The sequence below is a fragment of the Oryza sativa genome, chromosome 4, assembly GCF_034140825.1.
Source record: "Oryza sativa Japonica Group chromosome 4, ASM3414082v1".
Taxonomy (NCBI): domain Eukaryota; kingdom Viridiplantae; phylum Streptophyta; class Magnoliopsida; order Poales; family Poaceae; genus Oryza; species Oryza sativa.
In genome coordinates, this window is record NC_089038.1 from 20,428,264 (window position 1) to 20,451,174 (window position 22,911).

General features: G+C 48.8%; 3 protein-coding genes across 3 annotated transcripts; 2 read left to right on the plus strand and 1 right to left on the minus strand.

The window, feature by feature from the left end:
* Window positions 1-4,711: 4,711 nt before the first annotated feature.
* Window positions 4,712-6,112, minus strand: LOC4335744 (desiccation-related protein PCC13-62). Its single transcript, XM_015778672.3, has 3 exons — window positions 5,704-6,112; window positions 5,383-5,608; window positions 4,712-5,294 (listed from the first exon to the last, which is right to left on the minus strand). The coding sequence occupies exons 1-3, from the start codon at window positions 6,075-6,077 to the stop codon at window positions 4,923-4,925; spliced, it is 972 nt and encodes a 323-aa protein (XP_015634158.1). The 5' UTR covers window positions 6,078-6,112; the 3' UTR covers window positions 4,712-4,922.
* A 783-nt stretch (window positions 6,113-6,895) lies between these two features.
* Window positions 6,896-7,471, plus strand: LOC136356212 (uncharacterized). Its single transcript, XM_066309807.1, has 2 exons — window positions 6,896-6,983; window positions 7,110-7,471. Exons 1-2 carry the CDS (start codon window positions 6,896-6,898, stop codon window positions 7,469-7,471), a joined length of 450 nt encoding a protein of 149 aa, XP_066165904.1.
* Window positions 7,472-17,264: 9,793 nt separating this feature from the next.
* On the plus strand, window positions 17,265-22,559 carry LOC4335745 (acetyl-coenzyme A synthetase, chloroplastic/glyoxysomal). The gene is made up of 18 exons (XM_015781198.3): window positions 17,265-17,925; window positions 18,268-18,414; window positions 18,520-18,675; window positions 18,818-18,940; window positions 19,030-19,198; window positions 19,335-19,417; window positions 19,592-19,693; window positions 19,770-19,858; window positions 19,976-20,066; window positions 20,197-20,310; window positions 20,686-20,762; window positions 20,835-20,913; window positions 21,011-21,079; window positions 21,186-21,361; window positions 21,456-21,512; window positions 21,629-21,719; window positions 21,829-21,927; window positions 22,092-22,559. Exons 1-18 carry the CDS (start codon window positions 17,590-17,592, stop codon window positions 22,275-22,277), a joined length of 2,244 nt encoding a protein of 747 aa, XP_015636684.1. The 5' UTR covers window positions 17,265-17,589; the 3' UTR covers window positions 22,278-22,559.
* The last annotated feature ends 352 nt before the right edge of the window (window positions 22,560-22,911 follow it).

Consider the following 22,911-nt stretch of genomic DNA (forward strand, 5'->3'; position numbering starts at 1 on the left):
AGCCGCATCGTTGCTTCTTCCTCCTAGAGAATCTCTCTTCTACGCGTTGGTCGCTTTCAGTCCTTCAGAGATCGACTTTTCAATGTGAGCATCTTGTACCCGAACAAAGTGACCAAGTCAAGCCTACTACTTGTCCTGAAAGTTTTTCCCTGATTGAAGAAAATGCCCTGTTCATATGAGGGGAAATGCACTTCCAGCCTTTGCTTTGCTCATCAGACAATCAATCGCTGGCTTGGTCCGTGCGTGCCGCTGCCTTTGCTATTCTAGAAGCCAGCAACTCTGGTTTCTGGCAGGAGCTGTCCATAAATCAAAACGAAAGATGATAACAACGCAACAAAAGCGACCAAGATACGTCTCGAAACGTAAGAGAGTAACGCGAGACTGTAAGAGTTGTGGCTGTTCCTGAGGGCAGAAGAACAATCGTTGATCATTGCAGGCCTGGGTGGCTGGATTCATACATGAATACTAGTGAGCCGAGTAGTAGGATCTTTTCTATCAGTGCATGAATGGGTACATAGCGGTAATAAACTCTCAAAGAACGAGGTTCAAGATGTGCAGACCATTATATTCGGCCCCAATGGGGTTCAGGGGGGCGTACGGCCCACTAACAACTACAGGGCTGGAAAGGGATTACGGATGATGCGCGGCCCGTTATTGTTGGCCCGGAGTGGTACTATTACAGATTACGTGGCAAAAAGTTCACGTGAGGCCCTCCTCATCGTCGAGTTTCAAAATCATTCATAAACTAGAATACCAAATATGTTGCATTCCTAATATTCAAAACCGGGTCACTTTGGGTCCAAGGCAGTATAGATGATGGTTTTGAGTGACGTGGTACTAAAAGCAAAAATTAAAAAAAAAATCAAAACCACGTGAGACCCACGTATCATTAAAACAATATTCTTCCTGGTATCTCTCCCCACCACCCCCTCCTCATCGACCAGTCACTGCAGCTGCTGCTGCCTTCCCGTAGCTACTGTTGCCGAAGATCATTGATGATGCGGCAGATTTCACCCAATCACGGGCCTAGTTTCCTTCTGCTCCTGTTTCAACACCGGCGCTGTCGGGCGAGGGTGGTGGCCTGCAAACAACACGACAGTTGGAGCTCGGCATAGTGTTGTCGAGCTTCGTCGCATCTGGAGGAAATCATCGGTGTGGTCACTGCCTCACTAGTCGGAGTTGAGGATAGCAGGCCGGCTCGATGCGGCGCACACGTCAACACCGATTGTAGCAAGGGGACTAGATGCAGCACAAGCAGCCAGGCGGCGCACACTGGGAGGAGACCCGGGTTGTGGCTCGATAGTCAATCATGGGGCGAGGAGATGGCGATCAACGTGTGACATGCCTGACAAAGGCGATGAAGGAGGTCGGCAAGCAGCTTACTGGAATGGGGTAGGAAGAGGAAGGCCGGTGTGGTAGCGGTGGGGAAGTAGAGACCATTGGCCCGTCAGCAAACGACTCGGGCTTCCTCCTCTGCAACTTCGTCGGCCGCTGCACGGTCGCTGCCTCGTAGCTCCTTGGCTACTCGGACAACTTCCTTTGTCGCTCCGACCCGTTGCTCTCCCACCTCCATGCCATCATCACAACAGTTCTCTTCTGGCTCTCCAACACGGCCGTACCGCCCCGCAGGCCTCGCCCACCTCCACGCGCTCCACGCCGCGCTTGCCAACCTGCTCCTCCTCCCGAAGAAGCGTGTCGCCCAAACCACTAGCTCATCTACCGCCTCCTCCCTTCTCGACGGCTTCTTCGTCTTCGCCGACATGTATGGCACCTTCCAGGAGGCCATCCTCAACCTCAGGAAGCACGCCCCCAACGTCTAGAACATGTTGCGAAGGCACGACGCTACGAGGCTCTCCTCCGCGCGACGTTGGGGGGCCCGCGCAGGTCGTCGTCATCATCATCGCCGCCGGAGTGCAGCTAGGAGATGCGGAGAAGCCAAGTGATGTCCACAAGCGCGGTGTCGGGGACATTTAACTTTTTGCCACTTTTAAGATGTAACAATTAATTATTTGTCACTCGCTGTCTATAACATATGAGCCCTTATGTGTCTATGAAATGTGGGTTCAGTGACAAATCTTTTATCACCACATGTAAGAGTGGTAAATAATTAATTATTCCGCAGTGTCAAGCAGTGCCAGCCAGGGTGCGTGGAAGAAGATGGAGAGAAGAGAGGAGATGATGACATGTGGGCCATATTTGCTTTTGCCATGTAAGCGTGTACTTAGCGTGAGTGAACCGAGTCAATTTGTTACGTTAGCGAATTCATACTGCCGAAGGATCTTATTTAAACGGTTTTGCAAAGATCTGGGATGCATTATATATGGTATTCGGGTTCAGCGACAATTCTGAAACTCGACGACAATAGGAGGGATGTAAAGTAGACTTTTACCCATTATGTGCAGCCTGTTTAGTTGTCGGAAGTCCAAACGGGATGGAATAAGTTCACTTTGGGTCCCTTTATTTGTCGCCCAGTCCGATTTTCGTCCCTTGACCGCAAAACCGGGTACAAAACCGGGTACGACCCGTCCCTCAACTTAGGAAAACCGGGCAAACGAGATCCCTCGGTGGTTTTGAAGGCGGTTTTGGCTTACGTGGCGCTTACGTAACTTATTCGACTTGGTCTTCGTCCCACGTGGCATTGACGTGGCGCTTACGTGGCAATTATATCTCGGAAAAATAATAAAAAGCGTGGTCCCACATGTCAGCTGTACACAAAAATATTTTTTAAATGGTGGGGCCCACGTGGGCCCCGCATGTCAACCTCACACCTCTCTTATTCCCTCTCCCTTCTCTCTTCTTCCTTTCCCTCCTCTCTCTCTCCCCTACCCGGGCTGCCGACGGCGTGGGTGGGCGGCGGAGTAGGCGAGCTCCGGCGGCGGCGGCGGGCGTGGTCGGTGCCGCCCCCGACCGGAGCGCCGCGGACAGCGCGGCGTTGGCGGCGGGTGACCGGAGAAGTGCGCGCGCCGGGCGGTCGGAGTCGGCGAGCACCGCGACGTCGGAATCGGCCAAACCAACCCTTCCTCCTTCCCAAAAATACCCTCTCTCTCTCTCTCTCTCTCTCTCTCTCTCTCCGCCCCAAATCCCCCACCTCCTAACCCTCACCCTCCTCCTCATCATAGCCGCCGCCGACGTCGCTGAGTTGGCTTCCGAAGCGGACGCCATCCACGACCTAGCCAAGTCGGTCCCGGCCCTAGGGTGGGATGGCGACAACGTGTGCGGCTTCGAGGCTGTCACCTGTGAACGGGGCGGGTCGGGGAAGGTGACGGAGCTCAACCTCGCCAACAGGGTGCTCGCCGGCACGCTCCCGCCCACGCTCTCCTCCCTCACCTCGCTCACCGCGCTGCAGCTCCAGGGAAACGCGCTCGCCGGCGCCGTCCCTTCCCTCGCCGGGATGGCCTCCCTCACCCGCCTCGCCCTTGACGGCAACGCCTTCACCTCCCTACCACCCGACTTCCTCCTTGGCCTCACCTCACTGCAGTATCTCAGCATAGACAACCTCCCCCTCCAGCCATGGCCCGCCCCCGACGCAATCTCCAACTGCTCCTCCCTCGAAACCTTTTCTGCCTCCAACGTGCTTCGGTCAAGGGGCGGCGCCGACCATGCCCGCCGCCGCCACCGGAGCTCGCCTGCTCCGCCGACCACCCGCGTCGTCGGCAGCCCGGGAAGGAGAGAGAGAGAGGGGGAAGGAAGAAGAGAGAGAAGGGAGAGGGAAGAAGAGAGGTGTGAGGTTGACATGTGGGGCCCACGTGGGCCCCACCATTTTAAAAATATTTTTGTGTGCAGCTGACATGTGGGACCACGCTTTTTTTTCCCGAGATGTAATTGCCACGTAAGCGCCACGTCAATACCATGTGGGACAAAGACCTAGTCAAACAAGCCACGTCAGCCAAAACTGCCTTCAAAACCGCCGAGAAACCTCGTTTACCCGGTTTTCGTAAGTTGAGGGATAAGTCGTACCCGGTTTTGCGGCCAAGGGACGAAAATCGGACTGGGCGACAAATAGAGGGACCCAAAGTGAACTTATTCCAAACGGGATTGAGGGCTACGTGCGGCCCATTTAAATTGGGCCAATCGCACAACACTACAACAGGCCCAATTTTCGCCCTTTGCGGCTTCGTCTTCTTTCATTTCTCCGATGGCTTGATCCATCGAACTCCAATGTCGGAAGGGCACTGCAGAACGTTAGGCTTAACATCAGAAACGGCTAAAAGAATAGAAAGAAAATAGTATGTGTCTAGCTATCAAATTTGTTAGCAAATTGTCCCATTTATTAAGGGAAAATTACAATTACAAATTTATCATTGGTTTGATTGTCACTAGAAAATTACTTCCTCGTTCCTAAAATGAGCATCATATATACCAAGAATAATTTAAATCGCATCAATCAAGACAACATGCACATATTCTCTCACAATGCATGTATCGATCAAAACATTGTTGCCAATTACTCCCTCCGTGCTCGTAAAGGAAGTCGTAAAATAGTACACCTTAGCATACATAAATTCTTCCCTGCTGTATTAATTGTATTATGTTGAAATCCGTATCCATGCGGTTATATAATGATCAATTTAAGAAAATTTGCATTCCATTACATGCGGTTATATAATGATCAATTTAAGAAAATTTGAATTCCATTACATGATGATCAATTTAGGAAGTAGGAGTATAAAATTACCACTAGAACTATTACTCGAGTAGCATTCTTACATAATGACAAATTTGTAAATGTCTCCTTTATTTATTATTGATATTACCATCCAGTATGCATGTATACACTCCCCAATTTATCCATGCAAGTTCTATAACAAAACACACACTGACACACATGTAAGGTGTATAGATAGTCTACAGCTTGCAAGAACATGAGTTATATGTGTTCCGATGTATCTATGTCCTTTTTCTTCCATCGGTCGGCCGGCTTGCTAGGCGATGAAGGCTCTGGCGATGCGGCCGTCGGCGCCCTGGGGGAAGAACCCGCCGGCCTTGGCGGGGTCGCCGGAGCCGTACACGACGCCGAGGATCTCCTCGGGCGTGCGGTCGTAGGCGAGCGAGAAGCGGTCGCCGGCGATGATGTTGCCCACGGTCTGCCCCTCCGGCCCCTGCCCCGGCGCCACCACCAGCCCCTCGTCCTTGACCCCCTTCCTCCCCAGCACGTTCCGCAGCTCGGAGATGTGCGCCGTGAGCTCCGCCACCCCGACGCCGTAGCTCGCCACCCGCGACAGCCCGTGCTCGTACAGCAGCGCCCTGATCACCGCGTCCTGCGCCGACTCCACGCCCAACAGCCCCGCCACCAGCTGCACGTACATGCTGTGTGCGTGATCGATGGTGGTAGAGTGATCATGTGCCATGCGCGTGTGTCGATCGGGGTGTGTGCAGCTTTACCTTCCTGGCCTGAGGGGTGAGGAGCCTGGGGTTGGCGCCGACGTAGCCGGTGAGGCCGACGTAGGGGATGATGTAGGAGGCGAGGAGGAAGTTGAGGCTGTTCTCGTAGGGGTTGAAGGGCGGGTCCAGCGTCGTGTTCATCGCCGTCTCCACGATCTTGCCGAAGTTCGCCGCGCTGATGTCCAGCAGCGGCCGCGGGAACCCCTTCACGTTCTGCTTGATCTCCCTGCAGGCACGTACGATCAAATTAACACAAAATCGATCAAACGCTTGTGGAACACCGGTTCGATCGAGCTACGTTTGCATCTCCGCTGTTTTTACCTGAGGTGGCCGACTTCTTGGTAGCAGAATTGGGTGGCGATGTCGCGGACGAAGGGGGTGAGGGCGGCGGTCTGGGCACCGACGGGGGCAGGGCCGCCGCCGGTGAGGCTGGCATCGATGCCGTCGAGGCCGTAGCCCAGCGCCGACCAGCAGAAGAACTCCGCCTCCAGGTACTCCAGGTTCAGCGGGAACTCCAGCAGGTCCACGTCCGACTGCGGCAGCAGACCGCCGACCACGCCGCCGCCGGTGCCGCCGTAGAACCCCCTGTTCCGCGCCCACTCGTTGTCCATGTCCTGCGCCCGCGCGCCGCCGCCGCCGCACAGCGCGACGAGCGCCACCGCCGCGACCACGGCGAAGGTGACCGGTGCAGCCATGGCTGGGCTAGAGCCTAGAGCTATCTGCCTCAACTGTCCACGAGCCGCGCGCGAGCTGCGACTAGCTTGCACTTGCACACGCCACGACACTGACACGAGGCTGGAGTAGAGGTGAGCTCGGGATGGGGTGCACGTATATAGGCGGGTCGGGGGGCGCGCGGCACGTGCGGGAGGGCGTGACACGTGTGGCCGGGTGAGGTGGATGGGTAGGGGAGTCGCGCAAAGGGTGTGTTGTGCTGTGGCGTCGGGAGAAGGTCGGAAGGACGTGTCGTGTTTGTTTTACACACTCGGTCGCTCTTTTTTCCTTTGTCTCAGAGTTTGAGCTCGGTTGCCGTGAGGATTTAGGTTATGACATGTGCACGGATGGATCGACTGGAGAGATCGATCGGCGAAGGATTCATCCATGTTGTTGCCATGGTGCTTCCGTACGCTCTTATATATTCAAACGCCACTTCAAATGAAAATTCAAATGAAAATAGGGTGCAATAAATCAAGGGACTACATAGGATATCCTCTCTGTCTTTGGTGTACCGTCCGGACTTCGCACCAACTTTGCCAAGTGTTCGGTTACTCCGATCCGCTGTTCGGCTGAAGACCTGGAGCTAGTTCAGTCCTGCTTTTCCTACTCGATCTCTGATTTTCCTTGTTCTTATCTCGGCATTCCGCTATCCGTTCACAAGTTGCCGAAGGCGGCCCTGCAGCCGCTTGTGGATAAGGTTTCCCATCGTCTTCCTCCCTGGAAGGGACGACTCACCACTATGGCCGGCCGCTCTGTTTTGGTCCAATCTATTATCTCCTCCATTCCGGTCCATGTGTCTATGGCGATCGGCCTTCTAGCCTGGGTGATCAAGGCCATTGACAAGAAGCATCGTGCCTTCTTGTGGACGGGCACGGACTCGGCTCACGGTGGGCAGTGTCGGGTTTCTTGGACGAATGTCTGTCGTCCCAGAGCTTTCGGTGGGTTGGGAATTCCTGACCTTAGGTTGGCAGGTTTTTCCCTGCGTGTTCGCTGGCTTTGGCTCCAACGCTCAGGGCATCCCTACTGGGATAGCCTGAAGGCCCCAGCCGAGCGAGCCGTCTCTGACATGTTTGAGGCGTCCACCTTCTTCGTACCAGGTGATGGTGAGTCGATTCTTTTCTGGTCTGACCAATCGATCTGTGGCCGCTCGGTAGCTTCCTTGGCTCCGGATCTCCTCTTCGCTGTGCCCCCGCGTCTGCATGGTTCGCGCAAGGTTGCTTCTGGCCTAGCAAACAACGCCTGGATTTCTGACATCCGCGGCGCCCTCATTGTCCCGGTCATCTCCCAATTTCTTCTTGTTTGGGATGCGGTGCTCCACATTCAACTTACGCCGGGTGTCGGGGATCGTCTTTTCTGGCGTTGGACGAGTGACTAGCGCTACTCGGCGCGTTCGGCGTACCAGGCGTTCTTCTTTGGCCAGCACTCCTTTGCTTGTGCCGATCTTCTCTGGCACGCGAAGGGCCCTGCTAAGTGCAAATTCTTCCTCTGGTTTGCATTTCAGTAGCGCTGTTGGACGGCTGATCTCCTCCAGAAGCGCGGCATTGATAGCCACTCGGCCTGCCCCTTTTGCGCTCAAGAGCTTGAGACGGCGAACCACATCCTCCTTGACTGCGTGTTCGCTCATCAGGTCTGGTTACGGGTGTTGTCGTCTACTGGCTGGGCTGCCCTCTCTCCCCTCCGTGGCAGCTGGCTACAGGATTGGTGGCCATCTTCTAGGGCTTGTTTACCTGATCATCTCTGTGCCAGCTTCGACTCCGTAGTCCTCCTAGTCTCATGGCAACTGTGGAAGAAACGTAACTCCAGGGTTTTTGACTCTGTGCTCTCTTTGGTCGCAGTGGTCCTAGAGTCCATCCTTTCAGAGGCCGGATGTGGTCATTAGCGGCTGTCGCTTCCTTTGGGGAATTGTTGAGAGCGTAGAGTGGCTCTGCCCCCTCTCGCTGTTTGGAGTAGAGTTACCGTCGTTTCGAGTTCCTTTCCTTTCTTTGTTTTTTATCTTTATTTTTCTTCCTTCCTTGTCATAGGCCGGTCTGGCTGAGTGCGTCGTGTATCAAAATTCTATTCTTCTAATATATTGACGTGTAATCCTTTTGCGCGTTCGCGAAAAAAAAAATCTTAAATCTTGTAGAATTTTCGATCAAATGCAACTACTAACCGCTACTTACAACATAATAGTATAATTGTAATGCACTATGCAACCCGGAACTGATAGTGAATGTCTCCCGTCCACCCATCCAACCCTCATCCTCTGTAGGCAAGAACTGACGCTAATAACATTTTATCAGAATCGGTTTATTAAAAAAACTAACACTAATAATATCGATACTGGTTCAGTAAAATACTATTTGATATGTGAAACATCAGTACCGGTTTTTTATATGAACCGACATAGATAGAGATATCGAGCAAATTCAGTCGATCGACTCTTTTAAGGTTGACTCAACCAAAATCATCTTTTGAAGTCTTGATCTATCTCTTTGTCTCTTGTTCTCCCCATTTCCCTCTCGCTCTTTCTCTAGTATCACGCATCCTCCATGCCTCCACCGCCACAGCTTGAACAGCAAGTGCCAACAGTTCACGTCCCCTCTCCTGGTGTGCACAGAAAGAGAGCACGCATTATGGGGGCCCTTCTTCGGATCTGGACGAGGACCTGTTGCCCCACCAGTATGACGAGGGAGATAGACAATGGCTGCGTCTCAAGGGAGATGACGGCAACAAGCTAAGGGAGATCAACGACGGTGTTGGCAGCTCCGCTGGGATAATGATGGTGGGTCCAATTTCATGTTGGTTTCTTGATCTATTGAATGTTGTAGATGGCATTAAGATATTTATTGGACCATTTGTTAATCAATAAACGACAATATTCTCTCTCTTTTTGCTCCACATTGTAAAAATTGCACTCGGTGTGTCGGTATTGGAAAAGTAGTTGATATTTCATATGTACTATTTTCTCTTATGCTTAGTTCTTTTCAGATTATTTACTGAATTGTTGAAACGGATTGTTTGCTCCATGTTTCAAAAAATATATCTTCTCAAAATACTTTCTTCTATTGTATTGCTTGCACCATTTTTATAAAAAATATTTGTTTAATTTTATTTATCAAAATATTTAATTTATCTTCTTGGTCTAAAAAATTAATTTATCTTCTAGGTCTAAAAAAATAATTTATCTTGGATCTATAATTAAGTAGGTAATCCACAACAACAATTTGCTCAATAATCTACTATTCCATACTGAGTCTTTGACGCTGATTTTTTACCATTGTTTGTCATGCCCTTAGATGGACTGTGAATAGTGGAGAGTGGAGAGCGTTTTGGGTGGGACAATGCAGCAGCTGGGGGTTAAACTAGTGAGGTTTTGGGATGCGATTAATTAAAAGAAACACATGTCGTGTGCCATATTTTCAAATCGGTAATGCCTATTATATTGTTTGGACCGAGAAAACATACTGCTCGATCGCATGATCTTGTAGCGGTGCTGTAGTAGTGGCTGCGCCACTGTAGTCGATCAGAGCCTGTGTAGGTGCGCACTTTGACATGTTACCAGCATGTGGGCGGCTACAGATGTGGGTTGGTGTGGGTTTTCTCCCCTCTAAGTCCTGCAGAAGTGCAGAGAGATGCGGCGCCATCCCACGAAATGTACGATCTATTCGACGGTGCAAAGCAAGAAACGGCGAACAATGACGTGCAGGATATGTTGTGCGGCCGATATCTACCTTTTCTTTTTGGATGCGGTGCCGGATTGGCACATTACAATTTTATTACAACGGTGCCGTCCGTAATAGTGGAGCATTACGCTCCCCAGTATCGTCCAAGCGAAAAGACACGCCACACGTCCACGCTACTGATTGGCTGCCATCTTTCTTGTGAATAAAACATGTGACGAAATGCAGCGCCGGAGGGCATACGACTATACGAGATAAGACAAAGGACACGAAGGACTAAAGGCCCAACTCGTCTGTATATTTGGGCCGAAAGGACTAAAGAAAGCTGGGCTAGATGCTAAGTTTGTAGATGGACTGGGCTAGGCCAAATAATAGCAAAGAATTTTGGGCCCATAGACTTGTCACGCTAGAACAAGTCCCATCTATAAAAGTCTATTATACCTGCCTCATCCCTTACCCTTGGATCGAATCGCTTCCCTCAACTATAAATCGGGTATAGTGTATACCCCATATTAGAAAACCTGTGCGGTTTGCGAAGCGGTTTCTACAGGTGGCCCCACATGTCAGTTCATTTTCTCCTTCCCCGCCTCTCTCTCTCTCTCTCTCCTCACAAGCAGTAGCGGAGGCAAGACAAACTGAATCGCCGAAGGACGTGGCTGACAGTGGTGAGGCGGTGCGCAAAGGAAGTCCTAGAGGGTCGCTACCATCTTGGATGCTAAGGAGGCCACCAGAGGTGGCACACAACAAGAACCCATTGATGGTGGCAAAGCTGTTAGAACCCACCAAGGAGTGCGTCCAGGAGTGCATCCTGCCGTTCGCTCCTTCGGCAAAGCCATCTGGTTGTCAACAGATGAACTGGATGGATGATGCGGCGGCGTAGGAGCTTGGAGGTGGTGGTGCAATGGACTACGAGGTTGGCGTGGCACATGTTGACCATGACGCTGCTCATGGCTAGCCTCGAGGAGTACTCGTTGTGAGCTTGCCTCCCGCAGGCGCTCTTCTACGGGTTTCCGCCCGGACGGGACGTTGTTTCTTGCACGGCCATGGTGACCGTGTGAGGCACAGGTTCTTGGGTGAAGCCATGTTTGTGTCCTTTGGTCGACTGGTACATCATTTCCTCCACAACCATGGTGACCACCCACGCGAGGCACGGGTTCTAGGACGAGGCCGTTCTACTGTTCTTCACCATGGTGGATGACGGCATCGTGCCCATCATGTTCTTAGCGTGTGCGCAAATCGGGGACCTCACGGTGGGCCGATCGTCCTCGGATCTGGGCAGAGAGTGACCTCACTAGCTGTTTTGATCCTACCCATCACTGCACACGCCCCTCCGGCTGACCGCCCCTACAGGAACACGTCGAAGGAATTGGTGGAGTGATAACAAACTAGTGGCAAGGAATCAGTGTTGGCAACAACGCTGGGGGGAGGAGGAGATTTTAGGCGTGGAGAGGTCCGCAAGGTATGGCCGGCGTCGTGCACGCGGCATGGAGGACCGGCAGTGGCACAGATGATGGGGCGGCGAGGGATGTTGTGGACTTTGTGGTTGTGCCATCGGCCTCAGGGGAGAGGTGGAAAGGAGAGGAGAGAGGAAGATAGAGAGGAGGGGAATAGAGGAAAGTGACGTGTGGGTCCCATATTTTGGCTTAACGAGTCAACCGCAGGCAATATACTACGTCAGCAGAAACCGCTTATAAAACCACCGAATGAGTCTATTTGTACCGGCTTTGGAAGATGGGTGAAGCGTTATACCCGGTTATACAGTTGAGGGAGATGATTTAATCGGAAGCCAGACATGAGAGTCTTTTTTTTAAAAGAACTATGAGAGAGTCAAAATAGACTTATTCCTCTATGAAATGGCACTCAGCACACATCCTTCGGCCCAACGCTGTTTACAAGATTAAAAACCCATGCGCATGCTTAACAGACGGAGACCACTAGCACACCATTGTTAACCTTAAAGAATTCCTACTGGAGTGCATCACTGAGAAAGTGAAAGTATACATCAAGATTCGAACGTGAAGTCACACGCTTGCAAACTCTATCCCCATGCATGCTAAAAATATGGTCCTACCTGGAAAACTAGACATCTAAATGTTCATCTCACAAACGAAAATCAGGGAGGTAGATATTCTCCAATTTTCAACGTTAGCACCATCAGCACTGCTAGCTGACTGCAACTAGTTGGTGAGAAAAGATCTAACTGGTCACACTCACACATCAAGAAGTGGCTATCAGCCTATCACTAACATACGTAATAAACAACTTAAGTATATAGCTGAAGGGGATCGATTCGATTTATGTGTTCCTCACGTGACAAGCCCAGTGCACCATCCCTCCCTGATCAATCTCGCCAGTTTCTTTTTTCGACGTGACAATCCTGCTGCCTATATACTGGTATAATAGTACTAGAGTACTTAGCTTATTTCGTTTCTAACTTTTCACGCAAGCGGCTGGGGGCCCTGACTGCCTTCGCGGCACTACGTACTGCGCTGGATCGCGAAGCCAAATTCGCGACGGCGTCTTCCGACACAGGGAGTGGAGTCTCCGGGGGCAGAGCAGCTAGCGGACGCCGCCACCAAGTTTGTGTGCGCGGGTACACACGGGGAAGGGAAAGATTAGATCCCGCAAGGCCGCAAGTGGCCCGGCCGCGCGCGAGGCGAAGCGAGATGGAAATGGAATTGATCGCATCGCGTATTTCGCAGGTTGCAGCGTGTGCCGGGAAGGGAGGCCACCTGCTACTAGCCTACGACGACTCCGCGACTGCACGATTCGGAGAAGATACCCGTGGGCGCACGCACAGTCACAGCCGCACACAGCACAGGGAGTGTCCTACACGTGTTCATGTCCTGATCCGACCGACCGCGCGGGCTCCATCATCGCCGCATGCGTTGGTGCCTACTGTACGTGCCATTACTGTCAGAAGCTGGTACACTAGGGACCGTGCAGGAAAGCCGTTTGTGCCGTGGGTTTTCTTTTCCCTCGAGTCGCACACAGGTTGGGTACACACCGTATGCGCGGCCCGGTGCCACGGCTTCAGAGGAGCCCCTTGAATCCTTGATCATGTCAACACTTTAAACTTCGTGCTCAGGTCTGTGGCCGTTCCAAGGATCGCGGATTAACAAACTCCATACGTTTTTTTTAAAAAAAAACTGCGGATCCACTGCCTCGGTCGAGCCGCGAGAAAAGCCGAGAACTCAAAAGCAGCAGGAGAACTACGAATTCTTTACTTCGCGTTCTAGACAAGTGGCAAACGTTTACGTCAGTGACGACGAATGCCACGATCGAGGACGCACGCACGCACGCGCCACCAAAACGGCAGGGCGCTCGCGACAAAACCCAGCGAAGCGGGCGCACACGCCCGTCTCCGTATCTCACGCAGTCGGGTTCACATCGTCTGCCTTTGGGGCTGACGGCAAACATTGCCGTTGCATGCATCTGTACCACACGTTCTTCCATCAATGGTTGTATGAAGTGGCCCTACCAGAGAGATTAATTAGAGGTCACTAATCGGTAAGTTACGGCTGTATAAAATTTTAAGTGCAGTAATATATTGACGTAGCTCTTTTGCGTTGAAAAATGTCTAGATTCCTATATGTATTTTTAAATTGTAATATGAGAAATGTCTAGATTTTTCTGTTTTTTTCATTTTAATTTCCTTTTTTTAGAAAATTTACGGTTATGTATTAGGAAGAACCCACCTAAAATAATTAAAGATATACCGAGCTTGTTCTAGGCCTGTAGATTATTGTAGTCTCTTCGTATAAAAGAGGATTCTATTTGCTTAATTTTGTTTTGGAGAGAAATAACTAATAATACCGATTAGTAGGTCTCTAATCTCTAATACCGATTTCAGGGCTCTATCCCTGGTTAGAGATTGAGCCACGTGGCGTCCTATAAATTAAGCTTCTCCTCCCCGAAAATCTGCCACGTGTCTTCTTTCTCCCCGAAAGTTCGCTGTGATGGACTAACGAAGCTTGATTTTTTCTCGCAAAAGCGCTCGACCCCTAATCCACCCATCCCTCCTCCCGATGCACGCCTCACCGCCCACCGGATCCTCCACCACCCGCGCGCCGCAGCGGACCACCCGCTCATGTCCTCCCTCAAGGCGCGGGCTCGTCTTCTTCACCACCGCCCGGCCACCTCGCCCTCCCTTGCGCTCCCTGCCGCCATGCTGCTGCCCTTCCTTGACGCACGGGGCTGTCGCCATGCTGCAGGAGTCACCTCAAGCACGCGATAGCCGTCGCCGATACAAACTTCGGCAAGATCCGTTGAGCCCAATGAAGAGAAGAGCGGCGGTGGTGGCCGTCGACCCGGAGGCCGGATCAGGAGAAGGGAGGGGGCGCTAGCTAGCGGAGGAGAGGAGGCGGCGTGCACGGGTGAGCGATGGCGTCACGTCGGATCCTCTGTCACCTACACGTCATGGCTATGACGCCGCGGTGAACCACCCGCCAACGGCCCGAGGAGCAGGAGGGATTGCAGGAGGTGGAGGACAGGGAGCGCATCGCAGACTTCTCCTCGCTCATGTTGACGGCGCTACTTTGATCTTGTAGACGCATGCGCCATCGAACTTCCTGCAAAGGAGGCCATATACTGTCCGTTGTAGCAGCGGCACCGCGGCGAAGATGGAGACGCCGAGGAGCAAGAAGCAGATTGAGGAATGGAGACTGGAGAGCAGCGGAGTCGTCGACGACTAGGAGCAGGGACTAGGGACTGGGAAGGACAAAAAAAAGACTTTATTTAGCTGCAAGCCTGCAACTGAAGACAACGTAAGAGCAAGTTTAATAGTATAGCCAACAATTGGCTCCAAATTATCTATAGTCAATTTAATAGCCGATTCATACAATAGTACCTATAAACGTATACTACACAATTCATAGTTGGTCCCACCTGTCATACACACAAGTATCTTAGAGTTCATGCTACAACTGGCTACAAATTTATAGCCCGCTGCTCTTCTCTCTCCTATTATATATTCTTGAAATGTGTCTATAGCTAGCTTATAGTCTGCTATTGTACCTGCTCTAAGAACGCTAGATCAATGTACAGACGGACGGCTCTGTTTTTTGCATGACGTTGCCATCTAAATGAAAAAAACAGTGAACATTACATTCAAATAGTGTAGGTGAGAAAAACTAAAGATATTATTATATCATTTGATTTGATTGTGCTCTCAGTTGACACTTACAGGCTCCCATCAGATGGCCTAATCAGCCAAAGAAAAAGCCAAATTTTAAATTTTCAAGCTTAATTTTGAGATTGATTTTGAGATATTTTCAACATAGTTTCTTTTTCAACATTGGTTTTTAAGTCACCAAGAACACATTTATAAAAGTTTTATCTACAAATTTATTTTTATTTTCTAATAAGCCGTTTTGGCTTATTAGAAAATAAGCCAAACGGTGGAGACCACAGTTCGGCTGCACATACAAGTTGCAATGGGCAGATAAGGACTCTTTGTAATCATTTATCCAGGATATAATTTTTTGATGGAGTATTCAGGATATAATTAAGTAGTAGAAGAGAATAAGGAGGCACCAGTATCTTTTGCTTTAGCTTGAGCTCAACGCAATTCCAAATTTTCAAACAAATAATTAATTCCTTACCCTTCTTTATTGTGCAAATAGAATTTTTTAATGTTATGCACTTTTAGAACGTTATGTTTAAAGAATAAGAAGATAAATTATTTTTAAAAAAAGGATTTTCTTGATTTTTATAGACATGTGGAGGCAGGGGTGAAGCCACACCTGGCTATCGCAAGCGGCCGCGCAAGCTCACTGACAAAAACTCCATTAAATTTATATGTTATTGAATGAATTGATGATGAAATTTATATAACAAATACAAGAAGTATAGTTTGCTTGGGCTCAAAAAAATCTTTTTAGCTCCGCCAGGAGATAAAATGAAAATACTCCCTCCATCCAAAAGTAAGACCTACTCTCTCCATCCCAAAAGGACTTAATTCTTGGGTTTTCGTGCCTAACGTTTGACCGTCCGTCTTATATGAAAATTTTTTATGATTACTATTTTTATTATTGTTAGATGATAAAACATGAATAGTACTTTATGCATGACTTATCTTTTAAATTTTTTTTTATATTTTTTTTCAAATAAGACGAACGGTCAAACGTTAGACATAAAAACTCAGGAATTGAGTCTTTTTGGGACGGAGGGATTATTTCTTTTGGCACCAAGACCAAGGAGTAATTAATTTATTTACAATGTGACAAAAGCAATAAACATGCAACCAATAAGTAATAAAATAGTTTATTGGGTTCTGATCAATAATTTAATTTAACACATAATGACTATAAATAGGACTTAAACTTTTGGAAAAACCTAAGAATGGAATAAGTTTTAGACTTTTAGAAGAAGGGAGTAAGTAGTTTCATTACTTTGGTTTCATTGGAATTTGGAATTTGTGCGCATATATTCGACTTCCAACTTATGTCTATGAATTCAATGTCTCGCTGCTTTAAATTAATATATGAATAAAAGGGCATAGTTTCCATAATTTCAGGCATTAAATAGATAAAGAAATTAAGTCTACTTATCATACCATATCATTTACTCCCTCCATTCCATATTCATTACCATATAACTTTTTCACCAAGAAAAAAAAGGATTAACTTTCCTATATTTCATTTAATGTGAGTATGTGGTAGGGAAAAATCAAGAAACATGCACACTTTAACTCCTCTTAGGCCCCATACATAAGAGCAGGTCCAGTTATTGACACATTTTGAGGAGATAAAACAGAAGAGAGAAGAGCAGTGGGCTATAGATTTGTAGCCAGCTGTAGTACAGACTCCCAGATACATGTGTGTATGACAGGTGCGACCAAGTATAAATTGTGTAGTAATGTTTATAGGAGTATATGAATTTCCTACTAAATTGACTATAGATGATTTGGAGTCAGTGGTTGACTATCTTATTAAACTTGCTCTAAGAAACGATAGCTTTACTACCTCGAATTCCTACATACATGCATGCATACTCAATTTTCATGCTTAAATGCAATAATATTACACGTCAAACGAAGGGGCTATGATAACATGATGATCAATTTGAAAATTTCAATTTGTGTTAAATGATGATCAATATGAAACGGATGGAGTATTTCATCCTGGCTGGTCTATTATGCGGCAAAGCCGCATCTAGTTTAATCTCTGTGGTAGGACCACTATATACAACCGTTAATGAAAGAATGTGCGGTACAGATGCATGCAACGGCAATGTTTGCCGTCAGCCCGAAAGGCAGACGATGTGAACCCCAGTCGGGTTCGCTCGTGTTTAACGGCATCCGCCGCGGTGAGTCCCAAGTCAAAAACCACACGAATCCTGTCCACCCGTTCGGTCGTCCCCCCGCCCCCGGTCGGTCGTCCACCCCCTCGTCGGTCGTCCACGCAACGCAACCAAACGTGACAAAAAATTTCTGAGGCCCTCCTCGATCGCCACGCCTCCGAGCGCCACGCGTTGCATATAAACGGCCACGGCCACGGCCCCCGCGCGCGTCTCGTCTCGTCTCCCCCTCCGTTTCCGTCACCGGGCGCGCGACAGCGTCACGCCGCGAGGTCCAGCTCTAGCGGCACAGCTCGTCAGCTCCAACGTCCAGGTACGACCAGAAGAAAGAAAGACGAGGAGAAACCCAAGAGAGATACGTAGAGTGTAGAGAGAGAGGGGGGGCCTTCGTTTCTCCGCAACCCACCACCATCCCGCCTGATTTGCATCCTCCACCAGCTGAAGCCGGCAGCAAAGTCAGAAAGGTGTTTGTTGTTGTTGGAGGCTTGGAGCGCGCGCGGGCAGGGGGAGGGGGAGGTGAGCCGTGGCCGTCATGGCCCAGCTGCATATATACGCCAGCTGCGGCTGCGCACGCGCCCGCGCTGCGATCCCGCTTCCCGCGCAGGCTCAGGCATCCGCTGCGGCTCTACCTTGGGTGATGTCCGTGACTTCGCCGCCGCTGCTCCGGCGAGGAGGGTGGGCGATGGGCGCGAGCGATCACGCCGCGGTGGCGGCGGCGGCGAGCGGTAACGGCAAGCCGCGGGCGAGGAGGCCCTCCGCCGCCGCGGCGGCCGTGCTGGGCGAGCCGGTGGCGGCGTCCGACGACCACGGCCTCGTCCACCCCAGCACGGACTTCGCCTCCCAGGCCCTCGTCTCCTCCACGCAGCAGGTGATCGCCGATACACGCCTCTCTGCTTTTCTTACTGCTTTGCCGATTTCCTCTCGGTTGCTGTCAATTCGCTCTCCCCCTCGAACTGGCGGCGCATCGCGCGTTCAAAGGCCGTACCTTCAATTTGAGGCGCGCAGCGATCCATCCATCGCTGGCCGCAGAGGCGCAGATAAGGCAAGAGTGGCAGACAGCGACGGCGCAGTCGTAGTAAACCCTGGGTTGCCAGGGTTAAATTCCCCATTTTCTTGCAACAATTTGGTCACTGTGAATTTATCGATTACTCGATTTGGTTCTTGGTTGTGACGAGTGTTCCGGGTGTTTTTGCACATGGCCGGCGATCAGTACCAAGAAATGTACCGACGTTCGATCGACGATCCGGCCGGGTTCTGGTCGGAGATCGCGGAGACGTTCTACTGGAAGCACAAGTGGAACCCTGACGAGGTCTGCACCGAGAATCTGGATGTCACCAAGGGGCCGATCAAGATCGAAGTAAGCTAGTACTGTCACTTTTCTCGACTGATGATGAACAATTGTCTGAATCCGATGCTCGATTGCCATGAGAGCCACGAGAGTAATCTAAGAATTTGTTTGCAGTGGTTCAAAGGGGGCAAGACCAATATATGCTACAATGCGGTGGACCGCAACGTGGAGGCTGGCGACGGCGAGAAGATAGCGATGTACTGGGAAGGGAACGAGCCCGGCCAGGACGCGAAGCTCACCTACTCCGAGCTCCTGAACAAGGTTTGCCAGGTAAAGATCACACGCGCTCCTATCGTAGATACGCCGAAACATTTGCACGTAATGCCTCCGTGGCGTCGTATAAAGTGAGGTTGATTTTGGTGTCCTGTGCTAAATTGTTGTGGTGTGATCGTGTGAATCTGTGGCATGGCAGCTGGCAAATTACCTGAAGAGCGTCGGCGTCGGGAAGGGTGATGCCGTGGTGATCTACCTGCCGATGCTGATGGAGCTGCCCATTGCGATGCTCGCGTGTGCTCGGATTGGCGCTGTTCATTCGGTAATTGTCACAGCAGTTTAAGATGCTAATTGTCATGTGTCTTTTTTAATGAAGTTCCATTTCATATTGTGATGCCGAATTGTGTTCAGGTTGTGTTTGCTGGCTTCTCTGCTGACGCACTAGCACAAAGAATCATTGACTGCAAGCCTAAGGTTGTGATTACGTGCAACGCGGTGAAAAGGGGAAAGAAACTCATAGCTCTCAAAGATATAGTAGATGTGTCGCTGGCTGACAGTGCGAAGAATGGAGTCGATGTAGGTATGTACAATCTGACTTCTATGAGTTGGTCACTGCCTAAATTAGCCTCGTCTGATGTCATGCTGAGAATCCCTCTGTAATTGTGGATACAGTTCTTGAGGAGTTTCCTCATGCTTATCTTTGTTGTGCTGAGCAGGCATTTCTTTGACATACGAAAATCAGTCGGCAATGAAGAGAGAAGACACAAAATGGACGTCAGGCAGAGACGTTTGGTGGCAGGTACGCCCAAAACAAACAACTTCAATGCTATCCAAAAAGTACCACGCCACGTCATATGTGTTAGGAAGTAGGAACAGAACATCTGCAGAACAGCTGTGTTATTTGGAAGATTTCTTTTTAAGTCCTCCATTTCATGTTATATCACTAAAATTTGAGATGATGTGCGTCCCCCAGGATGTTGTGCCCAATTTTCCAACAAAATGTGATGTGGAATGGGTAGATGCAGAGGATCCATTGTTTCTTCTATATACAAGTGGTAGCACAGGAAAGCCAAAGGTACCCTAAACCACATGGTTTGTTACTTTGTTAGCCTATCCTATGGCCAAACATTAACATATTGTGAGGTCTGCAGGGTGTATTGCATACAACGGGAGGCTATATGGTGTACTCTGCAACAACATTTAAGCACGCATTTGATTACAAGCCATCAGATATATACTGGTATGATGCTAGTTTTTTAGCATCTTTGGGTAGTATAAACTTGTTCCTAATGTTAATAGGAAATTTTCTGCAAGCTGCATTATTTCTTATTAGATTTCCCTGTTTGACTTGCATCAGGTGCACTGCAGACTGTGGGTGGATTACTGGGCATAGTTATGTGACATATGGTCCTCTCCTGAATGGAGCCACAGTTCTTGTTTACGAAGGGGTAATTTCAGAGAACTTTTTAATTGATATTATGCCTAGAATCACAATAAATAACAATTGTGTGTCTTTCGGACTAGTTTTAGTCCTGCCATGTTTGTAATTTGCAATGCCTTTGCTGATGCTACTTGTAGGCTCCAAACTATCCTGATCCTAGTCGTTGTTGGGACGTTGTTGACAAATACGGGGTGACGATATTTTATACTGCACCAACACTTATTCGTGCACTCATGCGTGATGGTACCGAGGTACACTTCTTAATTTTTTGTGTTATTACTACCCATGACTGTTGCCATCCAGCAATTATTTATGTAATATTATGGCATTGTGATAAGATTATAAAGAAACAACCCGAAGATACATCTTGAACCTAGTTACTTTTCAAGGGAAAAAATCAAACAAATATTGAACCACATGTCCTGTTTATTTCCTTCACACATTCCACCACATTTGAATCAGAGCGCCTTTGATCAAATTTTCATCAAGTTTCAAAAGACTGTTTTTAAAAATAACTGCACAAGAACATTTCTTCCAGAGTGAAATTTATAACTGATGTTTGCTTTGTTTCAGTTTATGTTCATGGCTCATTGTGTATCCTTTATGATTTTCTGATGTATTTGCAGTATGTTACTCGGTATTCTCGTAAATCTCTTCGAGTTCTAGGAAGCGTAGGCGAGCCAATCAATCCCACTGCTTGGAGGTTTGTGATGATTCCTGGGTCAAAAATTATAATATACTCAAAAGGTCTTACATTCTCTTTTGTTCATTTCAGATGGTTCTATGATATTATTGGTGATGCAAGATGCCCAATATCAGACACTTGGTGGCAGACTGAAACTGGTGGTTTTATGGTAATTGTGTCTTTACATATCTAGTGAGAAATTCGGTGATTCTAAAGTGAGTTGCATCTGATGAATCAAATTGAAATTCAATGTTTATTTCTGTCAGATCACTCCTTTACCTGGCGCTTGGCCTCTGAAACCCGGATCTGCGACATTTCCTTTCTTCGGTGTACAGGTATACAATGACTGACCTTTGGTATACATTTTTTACTTGAAGTGAGTTTGTTATACTATTTCAATCACCTCTCTTATGTTGTAATTACTGTGCACGTGATTGACAGCCAGTAATAGTAGATGAGAAAGGGAAGGAAATGGAAGGAGAATGCAGCGGATACCTTTGCATAAAGAAGTCATGGCCTGGGGCTTTCCGGACACTTTATGGAGACAAGGACAGATATGAAACCACATACTTCAAGCCATTTGCTGGCTATTACTTCTCCGGTGATGGTTGCAGCAGGTAACTCAATCAAATAGTTCTTCAATGAGTGGAATATACAGCTTTGCAGAATTACCGGATGTTTACACACTGGCAAATGTAATTTGAATGCCAGGGACAAAGATGGATACCATTTTCTGACTGGACGGGTTGACGATGTTATCAATGTCAGGTAATTCAGCAACCTATTCTATTCATGCTTATTCTTGATTTCAATTCAATGCTTAGTTTTCTCAGAAAAAAAAATCAAGCTATAAGTAATTGACCCTTCTCTGAAAAAAATCATAGCGGCCACCGGATTGGGACAGCAGAGGTTGAGTCTGCTCTGGTTTCACATCCAAAATGCGCCGAGGCCGCTGTTGTTGGAATTGACCATGAGGTTCATCCCTATACCTACATCTTGCTCCTTTGTGTTGGCTCCATGTTTCTGCACCCTCTCCCCTAGTTCCACGAAAAACCAGGTCTTAAATCAGCAATGCCCGTTTCAGGTTAAAGGCCAGGGAATTTACGCTTTCGTGACATTGGTGGACGGTGTTCCTTACAGCGATGAGCTACGGAAAAGCCTCGTTATGACTGTTCGCAGCCAGGTATTTTCTTCAGACTTTACACTGATGGTGATACAGTGTTGTTCTCCTGCTGCATTGCTCTCAGCCGTTTTCCCCGTGGAAGACGCGCACACGTCAACTACTGTTTTCAACTGTGGAGTTTTCACCTGATGATGCATAATACCTTCACTTGTTTCTTGTGGCAGATTGGGGCGTTCGCGGCGCCGGACAAGATCCACTGGGCGCCGGGGCTCCCGAAGACGCGGAGCGGCAAGATCATGCGGAGGATCCTGCGGAAGATCGCGTCCAGGCAGCTGGACGAGCTCGGCGACACCAGCACGCTCGCCGAACCAGGCGTCGTCGACCAGCTCATCGCGCTCGCCGATAGCTAGCTTTAGCTAAAGCCACCGTCGTCTCGTCGCGCGCGAGGAACCTCTGCTCGGCCGAGAGTCTCATTTTCGTTATGAGCAAGATTACATTCTTATTCCATCAAAAAAAATATGAATGATTTTTTTATGTGTCAGAAAAAATGGACTTTTTTATGTGCTGCCGCGGCTTACGATCGGTGTAAATGGTGTATCACAGCACATATTAGAGAAGTATACTTGTGTACAATTGTATGCGTTTGACATTTTGTACAAGTCAGTAATTCCAGGCCGTAAAGGCTACGCATACTACCCCCGTCCTAAGGTAGTTACCACCCCATCCTAAAATAAAACATAAGGGATTTTAATTGGGTAGTAAATAGGTAAAATCTCTTATATTTCAACACGAAGGTAACAGTAAAATTAGTAACAGAGATATTTGTGAGTTAATTTTGGCCCAAACTAGCCAACTGGACTTTTTTTATGTTGGGCTACTATTCGGCTAGCATTTGCCTTGACTGAAACGAGGATTCATACTTTCATAGCCCACACGTCCTGGACCAAAATATCGCCCTCATCAATTAAAGGCTGAATGTTTTTTTTTTCTAAAAAAAAAACTGCAGAAGCTCCCTGGCCCTGTTTCTTTCAGCTTTGGGATTAT

Coding starts and splice junctions, on each gene's coding strand:
- LOC4335744 (XM_015778672.3), bottom strand. CDS start 6,077: ATGGCTGCACCGGTCACCTTCGCCGTGGTCGCGGCGGTGGCGCTCGTC. Junction 5,609..5,703: donor CAAGAAGTCGGCCACCTCAG/GTAAAAACAGCG, acceptor ACGTGCCTGCAG/GGAGATCAAGCAGAACGTGA. Junction 5,295..5,382: donor TCACCCCTCAGGCCAGGAAG/GTAAAGCTGCAC, acceptor ATGTACGTGCAG/CTGGTGGCGGGGCTGTTGGG.
- LOC136356212 (XM_066309807.1), top strand. CDS start 6,896: ATGGCGATCGGCCTTCTAGCCTGGGTGATCAAGGCCATTGACAAGAAG. Junction 6,984..7,109: donor GGGCACGGACTCGGCTCACG/GTGGGCAGTGTC, acceptor TCCAACGCTCAG/GGCATCCCTACTGGGATAGC.
- LOC4335745 (XM_015781198.3), top strand. CDS start 17,590: ATGGCCCAGCTGCATATATACGCCAGCTGCGGCTGCGCACGCGCCCGC. Junction 20,914..21,010: donor CTGAAACTGGTGGTTTTATG/GTAATTGTGTCT, acceptor TATTTCTGTCAG/ATCACTCCTTTACCTGGCGC. Junction 21,720..21,828: donor TTGTTGGAATTGACCATGAG/GTTCATCCCTAT, acceptor TGCCCGTTTCAG/GTTAAAGGCCAGGGAATTTA.